The following is a 21,851-nucleotide window of genomic DNA, read 5'->3' as shown; positions in this document are numbered from 1 at the left end:
ACGAGAAGGATAAAGCAGTCCTGTGAAGCCAAGATTGAAGCATAATGGTCTAGTAAAGCTAGCAAAGGAGTCTCGTCCACAGTGGCCTTAATTGGCTTTAGACAATAAGAAGCACTGTGAAGTGGCACTGGGCAGCCACTCCTCCCCTGCAGAAAAAATGTGCTTTCCCTTCACAACCGATGTGGCAATGTCTTCAGTCTAGTTTAACTCCAGTCTTCCTGAACACGGCAGATGCCAGAGACCCAGTGAAAAAGGCAGAAGACTGTAGCTTGCTCTTATGTTGTCAGGCATGCATGCAGTGTGGCCTGACCACAGCTTTCACAATGCTTCCTGTCTCTTATTCTGTGGAAAGGCGATGTGGGAAACTAATATTACTGCAATAGAAAGGTCCATGTGAAAGAAAAGACACAATGAAACCCAGAGTTCCTTAATGGTACTACTCACAGAATCTTTTATATATATATATCTGTATGTATATAGTCATATAATTCCCATCATTACATTATCCCTGATGGACCACTGTTATTGCAAGCACCTCTCGGGGGAATCAGTCTGTGTCTCCCTCAAACACTGCTGGATGTGGCAATAAAAACAGTTGTCTTCATTAGCAGACTCATCAAAGTTTCCATTGTATGGCTGTTGATGAAACAAACAGAAGATAGAAAATGAGGCTGCATGTAACACCTAAGATGAGCCTTTTTAAGAGTCATAATTTGGCATTGTTTTTGTCACACCTCGAAGCTTAACAGTGATTTGAATTCCTAGGAATGTGCTACATAAAGGGAATTTTTTTCCTATATAGAAAGGTACACTACAGAGAATTTAAAAAAGGATTGTGCAAAGACTATAAAATACTGTTACAGCATAGATTACATTTCTGTTTTTGTCTCTAGGTTGCATACACAGCACTGTTTCCTGAAGACATTCCATCAAACAAAGTCATTCTTAAAATCATTGCTAAAGATGCTGACATTGGGTCCAATGGTGAAATCCGCTATTCTCTCTATGGTGCTGGGAACAACAAATTTTTCTTAGATCCAGAAAATGGTAAGATGACAACTGAGTATTTCTGAATAGCCTTCTTAATCCCTCAACATCAGTGGGTACTAGTTTCCTTAACTAATGTTAGGTTACACTTGGTTATCAGCCAGTTGTTCCAGTTATGGCTGGCTTGGATGACCACTTCTGAAGTGGTAGTGGAAAGAGGGAGAAAGAGGGGCATCTGTGTTGGCCAGGTTGAATGTTATAATCAAAACTGTGGATAACAACCCTTTTGTTTCCCTGCCAGAGCTCAAGTTAGGTCAGAATCATAGAATCATAGAATAGTTTGGGTTGGAAGAGACCATCCCCCCCCACAATAAGCAGGAACATGTTCAACTCGATCAGGTTGCTCAGAGCCCCATCCAGCCTGACCTTGAATGTTTCCAGGGATGAGTCATCTACCACCTCTCTGGGCAACCTGTTCCAGTGTTTCACCACCCTCATCGTAAAAAATTTCTTCCTTATATCTAGTCTAAATCTACCCTCTTTTAGTTTAAAACCATTACCCTTTGTCCTATTGCAATAGGCCCTATTAAAAAGTCTGTCCCCATCTTTCTTATAAGCCCACAAGTACTGAAAGGTCACAATAACACCTCTCCAGAACCTTCTCTCCTCCAGGCTGAACAACCTCAACTCTCTCAGACTGTCCTCATAGGAGAGTTGTTCCACTCCTCTGATCATTTTTATGGTCCTCCTCTGGACCTGCTCCAACAGGTCCATGTCTTTCCTGTGCTGAAGATGCCAGAACTAGATGCAGTAGTGGTGGTCTCACCAGACCAGAGTAGAGGGTCAGGTTTACATCCATCAGACTTCTGGTCACGCTTCTTTTGATGCAACCCAGGATACAGTTGGCCTTCTGGGCTGCCAGCTAATGTCCATATTTTTTTCCACTAGTACCCCCAAGTCCTTCTCCTCAGGGCTGTTCTCAATCCCTTCATCCCCCAGCCTGTTTTGATACCAGGGGTTGCACTGACCCATGTGCAGGACCTTACAGTTGGCCTTGCTGAACCTCATGAGTTTCGCATGGGCCCACTTCTCAAGCTTGTCCAGGTCACTCTGAATGGCATCATGTCCCTTAGGCGTGTCAACTGCACCACTCAGCTTGGTGGCATCTGCAAACTTGCTGAGGATGCACTTGATCCCACTGTCCATGTCATTGATGAAGATATTCAACAGTACTGGTCCCAGTATGGACCCTTGAGGGACACCACTTGTCACCAGTCTCCATCTGGACATTGAGCTGTTGACCACTACCATCCAACCAATTGGATGCAGTTTAAAGAGAAGGATGTTATGGGAGACCATGTCAGAAGCCTTACAGAAGTCCAGATAGACGACATCCATAGCTCTTCCTTTGTCCACCAATGTACTCACTTTTATTATAGAAGGCCACTACATTGGTCAGGCAAGACTTGCCCTTGGTGAAGCCATGCTGGCTGTCTTGAATCACCTCCTTGTCCTCCATGTGCCTGTTCTGGAGTCTTTTTGGTACAGAAGAGGGGAAAATGCCGACATGGTCCTCCTTCATCTTTGGACTTCACTTCTACATTGGTCTAGATATATCGGTATTTAGACCATCTGAAAAAGACATTCCTTTTATACAGAGATTTTGGGAGAGAAAGGATATCAGTAATGAATTTGTGGGCACAGTAGAATGCTACAGAGGTCTTGTACATTTGGAAGTTGGTCTGGAAAAAGATACTGATCTCTGCTAAGAGCTAGATTTTATGGTTGTTATGAAGTAAAGCTAAATAAAATCATTTTCCCATAAATAAAAATCCCACCCCTCTGTTATTCTTAGGAGTTTAGTTTCAATAATGATAGACTAAGTCCTTTCCTGTGCAATGCCTCCTCTGCCTGTGTTGCGGAGGCTTTCAAAATAAACAGACAATAATTAAAATAAAATTTATTTTGATACAATCAATTGGCATTCCAGCATTCACAAACGGCAGATCCGAATGTCTGTGAGAGGAAAAAACTATTACTGCACAAACTTCTAGGATTTAACAACAATCCAAAACACTTGGTCACTCACCTAAAAAGTGAGGGCTCTCAACCTCGAGGAATTTCTTTGGGTGGCATTCAGACCCAAGGAGAGTCCTCAACTGCAGTGTGCTGCTCCAGGGGGGATTAGCTCAAAATGACTCCCTCAGGGGACTCCATTTATACTGAACCCAAATCTGATCTGTGGTCAATATCAGCCCTTCTTGGCTGAGGGCCCCAGTTACCATAGAACCCTGAGAACAAGGGCATGAAAAAAAGAAATCAACAGCCACTATATTTCAGCAGCCAGGAAGCCCATCTTCATTGGGGTGGGTGAACCTGCCACAGCCTGACTAACAGGAGGCAGCACCCACTACTGCCGTAGCGTTACTGATGGAAGAGGAAGTGTTTGGAGATCTATGCAGTATGTGGAATGGGGAGCATTGCCCTCTTCAAGAACAATCTTGTATTTAACTGCAAATTACACCCTTTAAAAAATTAACCCAAAACTTATCTTCAAACTAGTAGTTGATATTTGCTGGTGTGGCAATGTTTGGCAGTTGTTTAGCTGTGCAGTGCCAAATGGATCATGGGTAAAGCTCTCACAGTCTGAATAAGCTGGCTTTTGTTGCTGTTAATGTTTATTGTGATACCTGTCTCTGTATGAGAATAAGAAGTTTGTTTCAAACTAGATTCCAGAGGCATCTACAGGAATTCAGAGCTGGTTAGAGATTGCTTTGTGGGGAGGAGAGGGGGATGTTAATGTTATTTTTGAATGGTTGCATTAGAAAACTTTAGAGTTCATTGTGGCTACTTGTCATCAGATTCAGGATGTGTTTCTATCTCTAGGAGTCTATAAATCTTGAGAGTAACAGAAAGACAGACTTGGAAGAACACGGTAGTGTTCATATGGGTGAAGATGTAGGCTGTTGAAGGCCACCATTAGTGGCTTGTCCTCCGTGCACTCATACTGGCAGCTCACTTGGTTGTGTAAAGAGGAGTGAGAAGTGACACTGCTGTGAGTGACACTGCTGTGAGTTTTCAGTCCATTCATTGGCATAAGCAAGATTGATTTCTTTTTCTCCTGCCTATTCCTGTGAAATACATGTTTTTGAGATACACTATCTAGAATTAATGATGTTACTACAGTAGTAATGATGGCTGCTGCTTTTAATCAATTTTAGGTGAGCTGAAATCCTTGGCCCCTCTTGACCGAGAGAAAATCCCTGCGTACAACTTGGTTGCCCGAGCCACAGATGGTGGTGGCAGGTTTTGCCAATCAGAAATCCATCTTATTTTAGAGGATGTTAATGATAATCCACCAGTGTTTTCATCTGATCACTACACCGCATGTGTCTATGAGAATACAGCCACTAAAGCTTTGTTAACGAGAGTCCAAGCCACTGATCCTGATGTTGGTGAGTAACACTGCAAAAATTAATGTTCAGGCAAACTCTGTGAGTTGATGGAAGTGTTATACAGATCCATTTTTCTGTTGCTGTTTTTCCTCATTCTTTCCTCCTTTTGCTTCTGAATCCTCCTTATTTTATTCTCTTCTGTTTCTTTACAGCGAAATATTTGTGGCTGAGCTTGACATAATTGTGTTACAAACAGAAAAGTATTGTGGCAGCCACAGAAGCATGTAGTCTTTTATTGTCTTGATCAGTGATAGCTATATTTTGGGGTAGATGATAGTTTCGGGGCTAAATTCCAGCTTTCTTCCTCCAGTGGTCTCACCTCTTTCCTTGAGCCATGATTTTGAATACCCATGCCTCTATTTATGCAAATAATATAGTTATATGCCGTAGGGACCTATACCTGATTAATCACAGCTTTTCTAGAGTTTTATATTGCTATAACTCCCATTTGTTCCAGCTGGTTACCTTAGCATAAAACTATTGTTGTACACTGTGAATGTACATTATGAATGTTCTGGTTATTTAACTGTGCATTCTTTTAAAGTGTAATAGTTTGTTATATGAGTACCTTAAACTTGAAATCTGGGCCCAATTATAAATATTTAAAGGGGTTTTTTTGCATAACACAGTGGCAAAAACAATCAATTTTTTTTTTTTTTTTTTTTTAGATCATTCACTTCATTTGGAATAAATAAATCCCATAGTTTATTTTTTCTTCCTGTGGTTTTGGAGATGTTTTGTAAAAACTGTGGCCTGAGTAGCTTCACATAAAAAGCAGACCTTTCATTGAATGAAAAAATATTTCATGTTAAAATCTTTTTTTTTTTTTTTTAAATACAGTATATGCTGGAAATCTGAGTTATTACTAAGACTGATAATGTAACTATAAAGGAATCAGTAAAGGCAACAAGCATTCATTCATGTATCTATGAAGACCTGCATTATATGCCTTGGTTGAAAAATCACAATTAATACTACGATACTCTCCTGCAGTGAAAAGCCAATTACTGGTAGTAAACAATGGAGCAGTCTGAAGATCCAGTGTCGTTGTTTTCCACTGTTGTTTTAATTACCATTTTTCTCATAGGTGAGCTGACATTCAAGGAGAGAGTGGAGACAGAAATAGTTAGAATAAAAAGTTGCCAGTAAAAGTTCTTGCTAGCACCAAATTTATATAATAAGATGGTTAGCAATGAAAAAACCAAAACCATGAGCTAATTGCTACATCTTCCTTCTAAAACTACATGTTAAAGGGTGGGATGCATGTGATGAGTGAGAAGGGGCTCTGTACTTCCTCAATGATTAGACCTGAAAATCAAACAAGACACTGTATCATATGAAAGTGACCCTGGTCTCTAAAATTGGATTTTTTTATTGATTACTGTTCTATTAATCCATACTAAAATCACTGATTCCCTATTGCTGTATAATGAATGAGTTCAGGTAGCATAATGTTCCCATCACAGAGAAAAATGTATTACTGATATTCCTGATGGGCTATCATATTCTTGTAAGGTTTTGTGGAGCGTTATCCTGAAAACATCAGTGGAGCCAGTAATCATCATACAAATCGATTTTTAACAGTAAGGAAACATCTTACAATCATTCTTAGAATTTGCCCATTCTTCTGCTTTGGACTTTGAAGAAACATGTACTGTAAGGAGTATCAGTATAAACGCCATTGAGGTAAAACTTGAGAGAAGTCAATTTGTGGTCTGCAACTAAACGCAATTTAACATAAAAATGAAAATATTGTCGTCAGACACTGTTGGATACTTAAGACAATTTCCAGTTAACAGGAAAATAATGTTATAGTCTGCCTTGCATCTTTGATATCTTTTGAAGTTCCTGAACTCATAATATCATGGGAAATTTCAGGACTGAAACATAAATTGTTGATTAATATATTTATAATTTGGATACATACTTAGAAACTAGCTGTACCAGCTGGACACACTGAAGCAGAGATCTGATTTTTTTTGACAGTATTCAGCAGAAGAAAATGGTTTTAACTCTAGTAGAAAGCAAGTTAATTTTACATAACCTCTCCATGTAGCTAGGTATCTTAAATTAAATGATCGCCTGAAGAAGAGAGAGTATACATACATCCTTATGCTTAGACATACTAGTAACTTTAATATAAAACAGTTCTTTCTCCCATCCTGCTTTCATTTGAAATTCCTAATTCACAAGATAATATTTCCTACTAACTCACAACCACCAGGTTTGGAAATGTGCAAACTAAGAAATGAAAGAGAAATGCTGGTTTTACAGTTTTTTTAGAGAAGTTCACAGGGAGCAGTGGATTTTCCACCTCCCACTGTCTTCAAATCAAAGTGCAAAATTACTCCATTCTGTTCAAATTAAGGCACAAAAAGAGTTGGAGTGAATGCTGAGGTGTAATTATCTGAGCAAACCCATCAGACAACTACAATATGAGCCTGTTTCAAAGAAATTAGGGTCATGCTAGAGCAGCAACAATGAGAAAACCTATATGGGACTTTGTGGCAAGCAGGACTTTAAAAAATTGATAAACTTCAAAATAAACTTGGAGCCCAAACCTGAGCTGCAGGTGTATACTCATTTCCAGTGCTGCTCGTGTCTTCTGCATGCATACAGTGTTGCGGCCTTGCTCGCAGAATACAAGAATGACTGACAGTGTGGTCCAAGCTCAGTAGTACTTTAACTGACAATTAAATCCTGGCTCACTTGCAGCTGCTTTGCATTGTGAATGATGTCCATGCTCAGGCCTGTTTCTGTGATGATTGATGGTTTAGTCTACTGAAGGCAGAAGCACTTACTGTACTAAATATGAACAGTGCATCACCTGTCCTTCTGCAGTCCTCTTCATCACCACTGGGGCATCAGCAGTTCCACACCTTCCACGTTTGTAGTCAGTTTAGTGATTTCACTGACCTATTGATTTTTTTTTCTGGGTTTGTGATGAATATGGGGTTCTAAATTTGCTCGAAATGGGAATGACCTTGTCAGCCAGCCCTGTCTTGCCTGCCACTGCTGCCTTCTGGCCTCTGCATTATCCTATGGTTAAAGCCATGGCTGGTACCCGCTCGTGCAGGTCTTCCCCCATTCCCTGCACAACCAACCAGTATAGATTGCCTAGGTTGTCTTGGAGCAGCACCTTGTATTGCATGCAGCCAATGTGTAGGAAAATAAAGGCATGTAGGCAGACAAAAAATTGGCAGTAGTGGCCATTATTTGGTTGCAAAGAGTTCCCTGAAGTGCACAGACCTCCCTGCTCTGTCCTCAGCTGTCCCTCACCCCCACACTACTTCTCCAGCCCCAGGGCCCATACGGGTATGTTGCACAGGAGATGTGGTGACATGCACGCTACAAGGAGCCATCTGGTGCCCAGGTTATAATCTGGCTAGCCAAGTCCAGGAGTTTCTCAGAGACATAATTCAGATGGATCTGATTCTTCCATGAATAGCAGTCACACCTCAAACAGCAAAGGCCTGCACCCACTCACGTGCCCAGCCAGGCAGTCCTCCTTTGCCAGCTTCCCTATTCTTTGACGTAGTTTTGTCCACACCTTGTATTTTTCACAGTTCACAGTCCACTTCCCAGCAAGAATGACCCTGTGTTCCCCTGCCCCATTTTTGCAGCGTGTGCAAATAGCAAATGAATCAGGAAGGGCCTTCGCTGTGGGCTGAAGATGAGGACCACAGGGTTGTGCATGGTGACAAGTCAGAGGTGAAGCACTTTGGACGGCCTTGCTAGAAATGTGTCTTCTAACCTTGTGGATACAGAGGTGTCATGCTGCAGGGTTCACACAGTCACAGAATGGTTGAGGTTGGAGTTGGATGGGATCTCTGGAAGATCATCTTGTCCAACCACAGTGCTCAAGCAGTGCCACCTACAGCAGGTTGTCTAGGACTCTGTCCAGATGGCTTTTGGATATTTCCAAGGATGGATATTCCATGAGGGCTGTGCAGTGTGGACACTGGGAATAATCAGAGACCTGCACTGTGGATACAGACAAAAGCATACCATCCTCAACATGAACTGGCAGAGCAGTGCAGACAGGCAGCAAACCCACACTGATGCCCTCTCTGACTGCCAGTTCTTCCCAAGCTGGACATAATTCAAAGATGAAGGATAAATGGCGGGTGAGATTTTGCAGAAAGTGTAGTTTGGGGAAATACTCTCCCGTATCTAATAGCAGATTTAATAGCATTGAGTAATGCAACCTAGAAAAATAATAAGCAGTGTGCTTCTTTTTTCAAAGCATTTTCTCACTTTTGTGCATAGGATGCCCAGAGTTACAGATGTGTCCCAGCTTCTGCAGGGCTCTCAGCCTCACAGCAGAATGCAGAACAGTCTGAGGTTTATTCGTCAGTTCCAAAAAAAACGTCCAGCTAGTTTGGAGGTGGAGAGATTTGAATGAAGACCCTGGTTTTCTATTCTTTGTTCTCTATATTTGAAGCTTGGGTTCTTAGGTTGGTGTGAAGGAAAAAAATGGGTATTGAAAGCCTAATCCAGGGAGCCAGGCTAAGACCTGAGGCTCTCCCATATAGATAAGTTGATACAGCCAGGTTATACAGGTCAATTGTGGTTGAATTTGATTGTGTTTTTTAAAGAGTTATGTAGAGTTAAATATTATTTGGACCAAGATTTAGGTGAGAAGGATTCCGTAGTGGTCTGATGAGTGCATTTATGTTTCATGTGGAGAGTTTAAATCAATCAGTCTGGTTCTTGGTGTGGGGAATTATTCACCTCATCACATAAAGTGAAAGAGCTGCGGCAGAAGGGACTCAGCCCTTCTGGGAAAGCCATTTGACCTTCTCACTAAGAAACATCTGTGCCCTCACCCTGACCTTCTCCACCAATAAGTACAGGGGAGAAAACTGTGGCCCATCATCTGCCTGGCAAGCAGCTGGGGAACCTGGCGAATTAGGGGAAGGAGTGCCATTTTCTTTCAGCCTCTGACGGAGTTTTATCTTGGATTTCAAAGAAATCTGTGGAAAAAACCTGGTATTTTCCCTGCAAGGTTTGACCTCAGTGATCTTGATGTTTCAATAAAGACTTAGTTTGTCAAAAAAAACAGAAAAAAACCCTTATCACATGCACTCGTAAGGCAGGTGCACAGGAAAAAAATGTCTTTTTTAGGGAAGAATGGTAATATAACTTCTCCTTTAGATTTCAGTCAGCCCAGTCCAGAGTGCACCTACCTCCAGTAGGGTGGTGAAGCAAGCATATTATATCTGCTTTTTGTTCTTGAAGATACAGGACAGGGGTAATGGCTTTAAATTGAAAGAGGGTCGATTTAGATTAGATGTAAGGAAGAAATTCTTTACTGTGAGGATGGTGAGACACTGGACCAGGTTGTCCAGAGAAGTTGTGGCTGCCCCCTCCCTGGAAGTGTTCATGGCCAGGTTGGACGGGGCTTTGAGCAACCTGGTCTAGTGGAAGGTGTCCCTGCCCATGGCGGGGGGGTTGGAACTGGATGATCTTTAAGGTCCCTTCCAACCCAAACCATTCTGTGATTCTGTGAATCTTGTCCTCTCCTTGTGTCAATGAGAAAAATGAAGAAACCATTAAAACAATAAAAATTAAATATCTATCAGAAATAACAACTGAGGAACATAGTTCTTCAGGGTTTATAACTTGTTTGTAGAAAGTAGAATCAACATGCTGGTGATCACAGCACAGAAAAAAAATCTCTCCATTAGGTTATTCAGTGGGTTACCGCTTTCAAGAACACATGCATGGAATTAATGAGTACAGACTTCAATCTTACCAATGGTGGGCTTTGCTCTTGAAGGAATTAGGACAACAGAGCCTGTTGTGCACATAGGTGGGCCACACAGCTAGGCTTGTGAAAGGGTAGAGTGCTGCCAGGTGAGATTGCAGAAGTGTCAGAGAGGAGTGCAAGGCAGTCACAACTTGATTAAAGAGCAGTTTTCTGTGTTACGTATAATAACAAGTAACAAAATAATAGAAATAGATATTGATTTTGGCATTTTCTGGCAAAGCCAGTATGCAGCAAATCTGTACTTTGCATGTTTGTTTATGTTGGGCAGATCCCTTAAAATGGATCTAGGAACTTTTGAGACATTCAGGATCTGAAAAAGAAGAAAACAAGGATTGAAACATGAACAAGAAGAATAACAGAGATAACAGGACAGAAGATTTACTAAAACCCAACAGATAATAGGTAGATAACTTTGGCAATGACGCCACCACTAGCTAGATGATATTTCTGGGTATTGCCTGAGGTTTTGTAAAATAAATATTACAAGATACTTTCCAGATGATGGCTCATTCTCTTTAAAACATACATGGAGCTTTCTATATCTTTGCCCACGTCTTTGCCTCACTGAATTTTAAAACAGACCAGGGGTTAGTGCTCTAATGCAGGATATGGAGGACCTGAATTATTGATTCCTTCTTCTGCAGCTATTCAAAGCAGCATTGCATAAGTAAGGGGTTATAGCTGAAGCATGGGGTCCTTTCCACTGTCACTGAAGCTGTTGTGAAAAAGGATTCAGGAATTAGCCAGAGGAAAAAAAAAAAAGACATGAGAGAGCACTGCTCTGTAGCTTGGTGGGTGATTGCATCCTGGGCTCTGTTCCCCAGGGCTTATTCAATGAAAAGGAACAGTCTGTGGCAATGTACCCTCGTACTCCTCCTTCTCAGAAAGGTGTCCTTACAAGTAGACTTCTGTCCCATAAGGAGAGTGGGAGGGCAATACCCCACATCCCCCAGTGGGCAGGCCAGTCCTGAGGTCACCTAAAGGTCCACATTCACCCAGTGAGTTGTTCAGGAGAGAACCTAGCTTTTGCCTTCCTACTAAAGGCAGAAGCCCTTCTAGGAACACAGAAATACAGCACACTGGGGCCCTGAAAACTTGCCAAATAAGAAATAAGTCAGGCTCTGTAGAGTTTAGACTTACCTAGTGTTAGCAGGTAAACAAACAAGGTGTTTGGGGATTATGATAGAAGGCTTAGGTTTCTGCCTAAACAAGCCCTACTTCATATTGCTTATTTTGCTTCCCATGCCTAAGCGCTCAGGAGACCTAATCCTGTAAGTAGTCAGTCTATATGACCCTGTTGTTGAATCGTTCAAAGGGCCAGATTTTTAAAGCTGCAGATAGGTAGTCAGGGGAACTTAAGTCACCCAACTTGCATTAAAATAATGAGTGTATGTGTATCAAGATGACTAAAAGCTAGTCTGTGTTCAGCAAGCAGAATTCATCAAACCAATCTCATTTCCTTCTGCAACATGCAGAGGAAGAGGCCATATAGGAAGAAATATTATGGGTGGTATGTCTTAAGTTTAGTGGGGTTTTTGACATTGTACCACATGGTATTTTTATAAGCAAGCTAAGGAAGCATGGTCTGCATGAAACTGTTATCAGGTAAGTTTGTAATGACTGTTACACTGGAGGGATAAGTTAAAAAAGGTACTGGGTGTAGAATTGCTCTTATTTTAATTCCTGGATGGATAAATAGGCATAAGGTCTGTATTGCTAGATGTCAGAAAGTGGAATGGGGCTGCAAGTGCCCTGGATAGTGTCAAAATCATAGTTGTGGGATTTAACAGTTGGAAAAGTGTATGGAAAAATACAGTGCAAGTCATCAAGATAAATGTGAAATCCTCTGTTTAGATAAGAATAACCAAGTTCACCAGTATTGTCTGGGTAATGACTGGGCAGCAGAACTGTAGAGAAGCAGCTGTATTATGGTGAATCACAGGCTGAATGTATGTTTACACTTTCATACAGGTGTGAAAAGGCAAATACTTTAATGAGATGGGCAAACAAGAGTAACGCTGGAAAACAGAAGTAGTTCTGTTTACTTGGTGTCAGCAAACCCTGACCAAAAAAGCTGTGTTGAGTTTTGGGTACAGCACTTCCAGGAAGATGTGGGCTACCTGGAGATTTACAAGAAGGGTCACAGGTCTGGAAAATGTGTGCTACAAGGATATATTAGAACAGTTGAGAGGGGGTGCCAGGGAAAAGAGAACTGAGATGATAAAGTATAACAGTCTTCAGATATCAGACAAGTAGCTCTGAGGAAGGAAGTCAACCTTTGTTCCTTTTTTCCCCTCATCTTTTATTATTTTTATTCAATCTCAGCAAAAAGTCAGAACAAGATTTTTAGTTGTAAGAAAGGTGAGGCACCGGGGTGTGTTATCCAAGGAGGTTATGCAAGTTCAGGATCAAAGAATAGGCCTGTGTTTGGGGATAAATTGTATCCATCCTTTCTTTGTGCAGGAATAAATTAGATGACCTCACAAGATTCCTGCTGTCTTTATACACTCTCATTTCTATTAATTTCTTTAATTTTTGAGATTTCCAAGGTTATTGTTAACAACGTGGAGGCAAAGAACTCCAGGACAATTGTACCTCTTGGATTATGTTGACTAAATAAGCCCTATATTTAAACTGGAACATATATAATCTGTATATGTATGTGTGTCTGTATACATATATATGCATACGTACATACATGCATATATTTTTATATATATATATCTTTCTACGTGTGCATTCCATGTCCAGATCTCATCTTCCCACCAAAAAAGACAACACCCGACCCAACTGAAATGGAAAGGAGGGTTTTAGACACCCATGGAAGGTATCATACCACTAAAAGCTTATCCCTGTCATTTCTGTCCAGTACTTCCCTTCAGTAAGGGGTTGGTTATCTTCATCTGTCTTCTGTGGCCCTGCTCTCAGCCCATGGTACTGGGACTCCACTGGAACACTGGTGTCAGTAAAGGCCTTTGGGGTTAAGGCTATTGTTTCCCTACAGAAAAGGGACAAAGCAGTGAAAGCCTGTCTCAGTAGTGGTGTTACGGATTGAACTTGGCCAGTTTTCTACTTAAGTTGTAAAAATCACTTGAAATATCTTTCCCTATGGGGCTATATATTCTTCTACAGTTCATCAAGGTAATTCTGGCAAGATTTTTCTCTTTCATCTCAAAATGATGGAGTATTATAAAAACTGGTTTAATATTCATCTTCTGTCTTGTTTGCTGTTAATGAAGTTGTGGACTTTTACCGTCCAGTAATTGGTGTTGTGGTTAACATTTGAATAATCAGGAAAGGCCATAGGTACACATCAGTGTTAATAGTCACACCGTGAAAAACAGAGGCAAGAAGAAGCACAATAATCTGATACCATGCTTGCAAATCACTGCTAAATTGATAAACAACATTTTTATACAGTTCTCTTTCTGCATAGCTTTCTGTTTTACTTCTTGTTTCTTTATTTTTAATGCTTGCCATTACTTTTCTTCCCATAGGTTTTCAAAATGAAAATGAGCAAATGACAAAGTCAAGCATCATTTTCCAGAGATAAACAAGAACTAGTGGGCTAGATATAGTCGGGCATACACATTAAATAATGAGTTCAGGGTAAAAGATGACAACAGAAGGGAGAAACACACGATGTATGATCTTTAATATGTGTAAATTTTAGTTTGTGTGTGATGCAGTTGGCAGGTAATGCCTACTGCAGAAACTCACTGTATATGGGGATTGTGCCTGTTGTGTTAATGCTCGGCCTTTTAATTAGTGTTGGTCTGGATCAAACCGTGTTGTAACTTCATCATTTTCAATTGAGCTACATCAGTTTTGGGCCCCTCACTGCAAGAAAGGCATTGAGGTGCTGGTGTCCAAAGAAGGGCAACAAAACTGGTGAAGGCTCTAGAGCACATGTCTTATGGGGAGTAGCTGAGAGAACTGGGGTTGTTTAGGCTGGAGAAAAGGAGGCTGAGGGGAGACCTTATCACTCTGTACAACTACCTGAAAGGAGGTTGTGGTGAGGTGGGTGTTGGTCACTTCTCCCAAGTAACAAGTGATAGGATGAGAGGAAATAGCCTCAGGTTGCATCAGGGAAGGTTTAGATTGTATATTAGGAAAAATTCCTTCACTGAAAGGGTTGTCAAGCATTGGAACAGGCTGTCCAGGGAAGTGGTTGAGTCACCATCCCTGGAGGTATTTAAAAGACCTGTAGCTGTGGTGCTTAGGGACACGGTTTAGTGGTGGACTTGGCAGTGTTAGGCTAATGGTTGGACTCGATGATCTTAAACATCCTTTCCAACTTAAATGATTCTATGATTCTGTGTGTTAGACAAGGAGGAATTTGTTGCTCCTGAATTACAAATAGAAGTTATTTTATTTCCCTGGTGCTATTTAAAGAAGTAATGACATAGAAGATATTATTATGTGACATTCAGTGCATGCCCCTTTGTTTTAGTACAAAAGAAAACAAGAAAAAAAAAACTGTTTGAAGGATGGTATTTGAGGTACTAGACGGCTGTATGTAGTACAAGCTCTTCACACCAGAGATTTGGCAAAGGGCAATATTCTATCATATGCTAATACAAGTCTAAATGGAAAATGGGCTTGCTTATTCCTTTATTTAAAAAATGTACTGCAATCCTCTTATAGTAATAGTAATTTCTGCAAAGCTTTCCATGTTCAAATAGCTTATGTTGGTGATTGGCACCTTAGAAATCTGAGAAGTTTAAGTAAGTGAATAGACACAACACAGTTTGCAAACATTAATCCCCCAACAGCTGTGGGCAAGCAGTGTGGGAGGATTGCTCTCTTTACCAGTGCAGGAACTATGGTGTTGGAGCAGTTGTTTTCTTTCCACAGAAAACATCTCCTTTATAGTCACAGCAGAATCTACCATCGCCTCCACGGCAGGGATGCCATTGACGCACACTGGTGGACGCTTCTCTCTCAGCAGATGGTAGCCCCTGGACTAAAGCACTTTGGATTTAAGTAGAATAACTTCCTACTTCACCTTTGCCTCATGCCCATTTTGTTTTCAGCCTTGGCTCAGGAAGCTGAGTGGAAACAGCTATTGATACAACAGCACAACACTTTCTTCAAAGTGCTGTTTCTGTGACAGCTTTTTATTTAATTAATTTTCCTCCCAAGATGCACACGTTAAATTCCAGCCCCACAAAACACCATGGGATAAGGTCAGCAGGCAGCTGAGATCTGCCTCTACTTCTCCTTCCATTCTGCCTCTGCAGTCAAGCTGAAAGCCACCAAAGGTTGGTATCTGTGAGTGTCCCAGCTCAGGTCTTCTACCCTGATCTTCTGTCTCTCCTTGCATAAAATGGCTTTTCACCCATAAGAGCTTTTCCTCTAGGTTCCATGGGAAAAATAAGACTGTTTTTGTAATCAGACCAGACTGGTACAAGATAACCAACATCCCTGGAACTTCTGTATTCCTCTCTTGTTTTCCAGGAAGGAAAAATAAAAGCACTTGTCTTCAAGAAGTAACTTCTCATTTCTGCCTAAAAATCCCTCATATTAGAGTTAGCAACCAGAACACCAGTTCTGTATCTGAACTGTCTCCATTGTAGGATCACTAGCAATCACTTACCAAAAAACATTATTCATTTTTTATATTTTTTATAACATTCTTAATTAATGGACACCACCTTTAGGAAGTAGAATACAAGGACAGTGGTCGAATTATTATCAATCAGATTGCAGTCACTAGATTTATCACTTCCTGTATGTAAATCTCCATCCATGGTGTCACCTGCACCAAATTCTGTCTCTCCCCGCTCCCCCTTCCAAGATATTCTTGCTGAAGTTTTGGGGTGTTTCAAGACACAAGTCATGGGCAGGCCATCTCCTTTCTAGGTATTTATGCCTTTAAAGAAACTTCTGTCTTGTGCCCAGGTATGCTGTAGTGATATCAAATAGGGGTTTTGTGTGAGAAAAAAACCCAAACCAGACTAAGGCTGTCCTGTGGAAGGTGTGTCTTAAGGTCCCTGATACAGAGAAGTATTTAATTCTATGTAGAAACTGTCAGACATCAAGAGATCCCAGTAGAGAATACTAAACAGCTTTACAGTTAAAACTCATGTGTAGGTTGAGTGTTCAAGTGCATGCCTTGAATCAGTCAAAATCCCCTTTTCCAGAGTCCCCAGGGATCAGCGCTAATTACTAGCTCATTTATTATTCTGCTCAGGTCTGTCCCTTTCCATAAACTGAAATTTGGGGAGGATTTCTAGCAGAAGGAGATCCTCCCCTGCTGGAAATGTAGACACACCGTCAGCCATTCAGAACCTCCAAACCTTCCAGTTTCCAGAGGATTTTACTCCTTTTTCACTTTTGTCAGTTTGGTTGATTGTCAGCTGACAGAGCATTTGGATGCATGTATAAAGAGTCTAAGTGAGCATGGTCTCCAGCAGGCTGTAGAGTATTCAGAGTTTAGGTGTTTCAACACATGAAAGAGTCTTTGACTGGTTTGTGGACTGAGCTCAGTTCCTTGTCTAGGACAGGAGTCACCTCCTCAGCTGCCTTGCTTGTTTTACTGAAGGAGGGCCTCTGTATTTTTCACATTTGAGATGTCACGGTGAATAGAGAGGTGATTACAAAAACCCAAACTGGTTCATTGCAATATTGCCATTTAAAATTTTCCTTATTTTAAAGACATTTGAATGATTCAAATAACTCTGGTGTCTCAAACACTGCATAAAAACTTTTTCCCTGAAGAGGCTCCCTAGTGCTCTCCAAGTAGGGTCTGGGACTTTGTAGTTGCTCTAGTTTTTATGTGTGTGTGATTGAAGAAAGAGTCTCCCAGCTCCCCCTTGTGTGGATGCTCTACTCCTGCTACGTCAAGCAGAAAACAACTGTGATTTGTGCTGCTTTTGATCAGACATTTCTACAGTACTTTGCTGCTGGAAAGCAGAATTATACTGTCACAGATTTTAAATTAACAAAATATGCCTAGAAGGGATTGGTAGCTCTTGTTCATCTGATTAATGTCAGGCTTGTAAAGTCTGTTCTCCAACAAGAAGGGCAGCAAATGCTCAAGTGAGAGATGTTAAAAACAGAGACTCTTCATTTGAGTGGATCTTTGTGTTTTAGTTAGAAACTCTTTAGTGAAGCACCCAGGACCAAATCACAAAATCAACCAGCATCGAGGGAGTTGAATTAGGTTGTATCTGTGTTCACTTTTAATTAGATTTGAAATGGCTATCCCACCGTCCTACTGTAGTGCAGCAAGCAACCAAGTCAGCACCTTCCCCTCAGGCCTTACACTGACAACAACCTTAGCATAGATCTGCATATTTAGCAGCTGGGTGGATAGGTGTTATGTATTGGGAAATACAGGCAGGATTTGAAAAACACAGGATATCTTTTGTACAACTCAATTTTTGCTCTCAAACTGGGGAAGTGGGAGACCTTGCTTTCTAAAATGTCTGTATTCTGGCAGGAACTCTTTGATGCAGCTTTTGTCTAACAGGCATCGTCTTACGATAATATTTTTCTGCTCAACAGTGGAATCAAGGCAGCACTGGTAGCAAGTACATTCTGTGCCACCTGATGTATTTTTATGGGTTTATTTTTCCCTTATGTACATTTCTATTCCTTCAAGGAGTGCTCTGAGACATTTCTAATTTCAGCATTCTCCCTGTCTCATCTAATTCAATTGTAAGTTTTTCTGGGCAAGGACCGTATCTGGATTCTGCTTTCAAGTTTCATTACACAGCAGTTCTGCAAAGTGATCTTTTAAAAAAATACCATGATGAGGGAAGGAACTTAACTTATCCTTGGGGATTTAACATGTGAGAAGATCATGTCCTGTTCTCCCAAACTTTCAGCAATACTGTACCCACAGGCACTCCTACCTCCATGGGCTCCACCCCCTCTGGAGATGATCAGTGTGATAGCAGATTTTGCTTAGGGTTTCCGTTAGCTTGGAAGAGGTTATTATTTTCTTTATTTCACTTTTTCACATTTGCTTCTCTTTCAGGGGTGAACAGAAAAGTTACCTATTCCCTGGCAGACTCAGCAGATGGTTACTTCTCAGTTGACCGGTCATCAGGAATCATTATTTTGGAGCATCCACTTGATAGAGAGCTTCAGTCTTCCTATAACATCAGTGTAAAGGCCTCAGATCAGAGCATTGTGCTGACCTTGTCCTCATTTGCCACCGTTACCATTACAGTGCTAGACATCAATGACAACCCCCCTGTGTTTGAAAGAAGAGATTATCTTGTCACAGTACCTGAAGACACCTCACCTGGCACTGAGGTCCTTTCTGTTTTTGCTACAAGTCAGGACATTGGTACTAATGCTGAGATTGCCTATCTCATCAGATCGGGGAATGAGAAAGGGAAGTTCAGGATTAACTCAAAAACAGGTTTGTAAAGTGGCTCTTGTAAAGCAAAATGAAAGCATCAGAAAAATGTGAATGCTTTGGGGAGTACTCTTGGACCAAAGAATTTCCAAGAACAGAGACTCAGAGCTTGTCGATGTGGAATAAGTTGCACAGTTAAAAAACAATTTTAGGTTGGAGAATGATGTAAATTAGAGTCACGCTCAGCTGCCCTGGCTCAAGTGGAGAATACTTTTCTCCATTAGTATGTCTGTTGAAGTCAATGTAGATGTGACAACCCATTAGCCAAACTGTGCAATCCTTACAGTTATGAACACTGGCAATGTTTACCTGCCTACCAGCTGAGTACAGCTTCAACTGTCTGGACCTTAGCAAGCATCAGACAGTGCTATCAGGACCAAATAGCTGGCAGTCCTGAAATGATTGCTGTTTATACAACTGTATGCAACTTCACTGACTTAGCTTGCTCCTGATTTGTGTTGTCTGACAGTTGACTTCAGCTGTGGTTTGGGTTTGGGATTTCTTTAGTTATACGTCATAAATTTTAAAAACATACTGCTGCTTCTCTTTAAGAAATACTAAGCTACCTTATTTGGCGCAAATGACTCATTTTCCTTGAATTTCCTTAGTGGGGTTGTGTTCTTTATCCTTATTGAGGTTTCAATCCGTCAACAGTAAGCTATGATTCTTCTGTGCTTCCTGTAGTGGATCCCCTTATTCTCATAACATTCAGGCAGACCAGTACTAATCTGCCACAAGAGCTTCAGAGCAAAACAATCTCGGTTTTGAAAGCTGAAGGTAACACTTGTTTGAATGCAGCTGTAATAACCAGTAACCTGGAAAATCTCAAAATGATGCATTGTGTCATTTATATTACTGTGTGCAAAAATCTCTCTCCACTCTGCCGAGGCCACTGCCTTATGTGTAAGGGACTTAACATAATTGTATGTTGCCTGTTATCTTCATAATGTTGATTAGCGCTAACAAAATTTAAACATAAATACGCCTAGACAGTGATACTTCACATCTGACAATGAAGCCAAGGAGATAAATCAATAAAAACCCATAATGAAGCTTAATCACACAGGGAAAAAAAAAAAACTATTTATTATTCATTAATGTGTGACAGCTCCATTATTATCGGTTTAGAGGCTCAGTTTCCAGACAGCCGGGTGCTGATGTAGCATGCCTGATCAGGGTTTGAAAAATAATGCCCTTCACACCATTTATCAGTGGGAACTCTCTGCTAGCCACTTGGAAGCTTCTCTTCAGGGCTCCTGCTTCCAGCAAGTCATGCTGAAAGGTAGGATTCATTTGGAGAGAGCCCAGACAAGATTAAGAAGAATGATCCAAGGTCTGTAAAATGTGGCTTACCAGGAAAGACTGAAGGAATTGAGGCTATTTAAGCTAGAAAAGAGAAGGCATGCTGTTAGTATTCAAGCCTGTAAAAACTACCTACGAAGAGGAGGGGGAATAAACTGTTCTCCATGCCCACTCATTAGAAAAGAAGTTTCGAATGGTCTTAAATTGCATTTGGATTATTTTGGCTAAATGATAGGAAGAAATTCCTAACTCTGATGATTATTAAGTACTGAAATACATTTTCTAAGAAGGTTAGGAAACTGATCTTGGAGGTTTATAAGAACATTAGAGATGAGTACATTCAAGAATGATTAGGTTTAGCTGACCTGTGTTGGGCAGCAGTTGGACTAAATGACCTGTAAGCCCCCTACATCCCTGCTCCTGATGGGTCTATATTGAAAAGGATTTGTCTTGCCAAGGTTAAGGATTTGCATTTAAGTCTTTCCTGCCATACCCAGTATTACTTCCTTCAAAGCATCACTAGTAATCTGTGCACAACTTACTCCCCACTTCATGTTAAGGTTATAGGTACGTGGGAAACAAGTGGAGGGCTTGCATAAAAATAGTTTCTACCCTAGAGGGGGTCTGGGTGCACAGAGTGAGTCAAGTTACAGTGAATCTTAGTTTTGATTGTGTGGTGAGAGAACCCAAAATTTATGAACCTAGTTGAGTGGGAAGTCCCTGTTTAATCACATAAATGATAGACAACTGATTTCTCAAAGGTATTCATACCCCATTCATTTGTATTTAATTCATGAGAAGTTAATTACGTGGGAGTGAATTTCTGTTGACTTGTCAGGGCTGATTTCCAGAATCAGCATCCAGTTCTCCCACAGGCTCTGTGCATGAGCCCAGGAAAATGGGTGGATATGGCCCCCGTTTCTCTGTCTGCAGTATTCATATAATAAAAGATATTTTCATGAGAAACCATTCGTTGCTTCATGCCTTGTGAAGGTCCTTTCTGCAGAGGCAACCCAAGTGCAGTTGGCATCATTCTTTAATCAAACGACAGCAGTACAAACCTGACCAAATATTTTTATTGGATTGGGCAGTTACACTTAGAACAACATATTTTGTGTGTGTGCCATGGTGATAAATAGCATGCTGTACTGTTTACTACAGTCAAATCCCTTAGTCCATAGCATTATTTGTTTTTTGCTGGCTGTTGACATTCCCTCCCTTGCTTCAAAGGAGTGATTTCCATTTTTGAAGCTTTGGATTATGAATCGTGTAAGGATTTCTACTTAGTAGTGGAAGCAAAAGATGGAGGTACTCCAGCCCTGAGCGCCGTTACGACTGTGAATGTAAACGTGACAGATGTTAATGACAACGCACCAAAATTCAGCCAGGTGGTCTACAGCGCTGTCATCAGCGAGGACGCTGCCATCGGTGATTCAGTGATAATGGTGAGTGAGGCTGTGGGCAGCATTTATGCAGGACAAAGCTCTATGCCACATGACCTTTAATAAAATAATGCTGCACTTGTTAATAATGATAAGTACTGCACCTTGAGTCACCCAAACTGTTCTCTGGCCAATACTCTGCATCTGCTACTGCTCTCCAGACTGCTGCCAGTTTCGCCCCAAAAGAAAGTAGCAGTAGTAGTACAAACTGTTTCTTTTTAACCCCAATATGCTGTCAAAGAGCAATGGCATGTTTAAGGCATTGCATTTCATGAGTCAGCTAGAAACAAGTGGGTTTTATTGGAAGGGCAGAATTCAACTTTTCGCTGAAATACATAGTATTTGTGTAGTCTGGCATGCAGTGTGCCATACCCAAACCTCACAATACTCTCATCTTGGAACTTGTGGATCCAGAAAGAAAGTGTTATATGGAATATTAAGATTAAAATATTGTGTATGTTTTAAGGCTAGAATTTTGAAAATGTCCAAGGGGACCCTCCTATCAAAAACTGATTGGC

The 21,851-nt window shown here is 40.9% G+C and overlaps 1 protein-coding gene across 1 annotated transcript in view; it reads left to right on the top strand.

Annotated features, from left to right (window-relative positions):
• The window catches only part of FAT3 (FAT atypical cadherin 3), a 415,532-nt gene that overhangs the window by 341,906 nt on the left and 51,775 nt on the right, over positions 1-21,851 (top strand). The window contains exons 12-15 of the mRNA XM_074816293.1: positions 894-1,047; positions 4,209-4,442; positions 18,203-18,592; positions 21,122-21,336. Coding sequence (XP_074672394.1) covers positions 894-1,047; positions 4,209-4,442; positions 18,203-18,592; positions 21,122-21,336 — 993 coding nt within the window. The remainder of the gene's footprint in view (positions 1-893; positions 1,048-4,208; positions 4,443-18,202; positions 18,593-21,121; positions 21,337-21,851) is intronic.

The sequence above is a fragment of the Strix aluco genome, chromosome 2 (genome assembly GCF_031877795.1).
Source record: "Strix aluco isolate bStrAlu1 chromosome 2, bStrAlu1.hap1, whole genome shotgun sequence".
Taxonomy (NCBI): Eukaryota; Metazoa; Chordata; class Aves; order Strigiformes; family Strigidae; genus Strix; species Strix aluco.
Note: the sequence above shows the minus strand (reverse complement) of the source record. Positions and strands in the feature narration are given on the sequence as shown.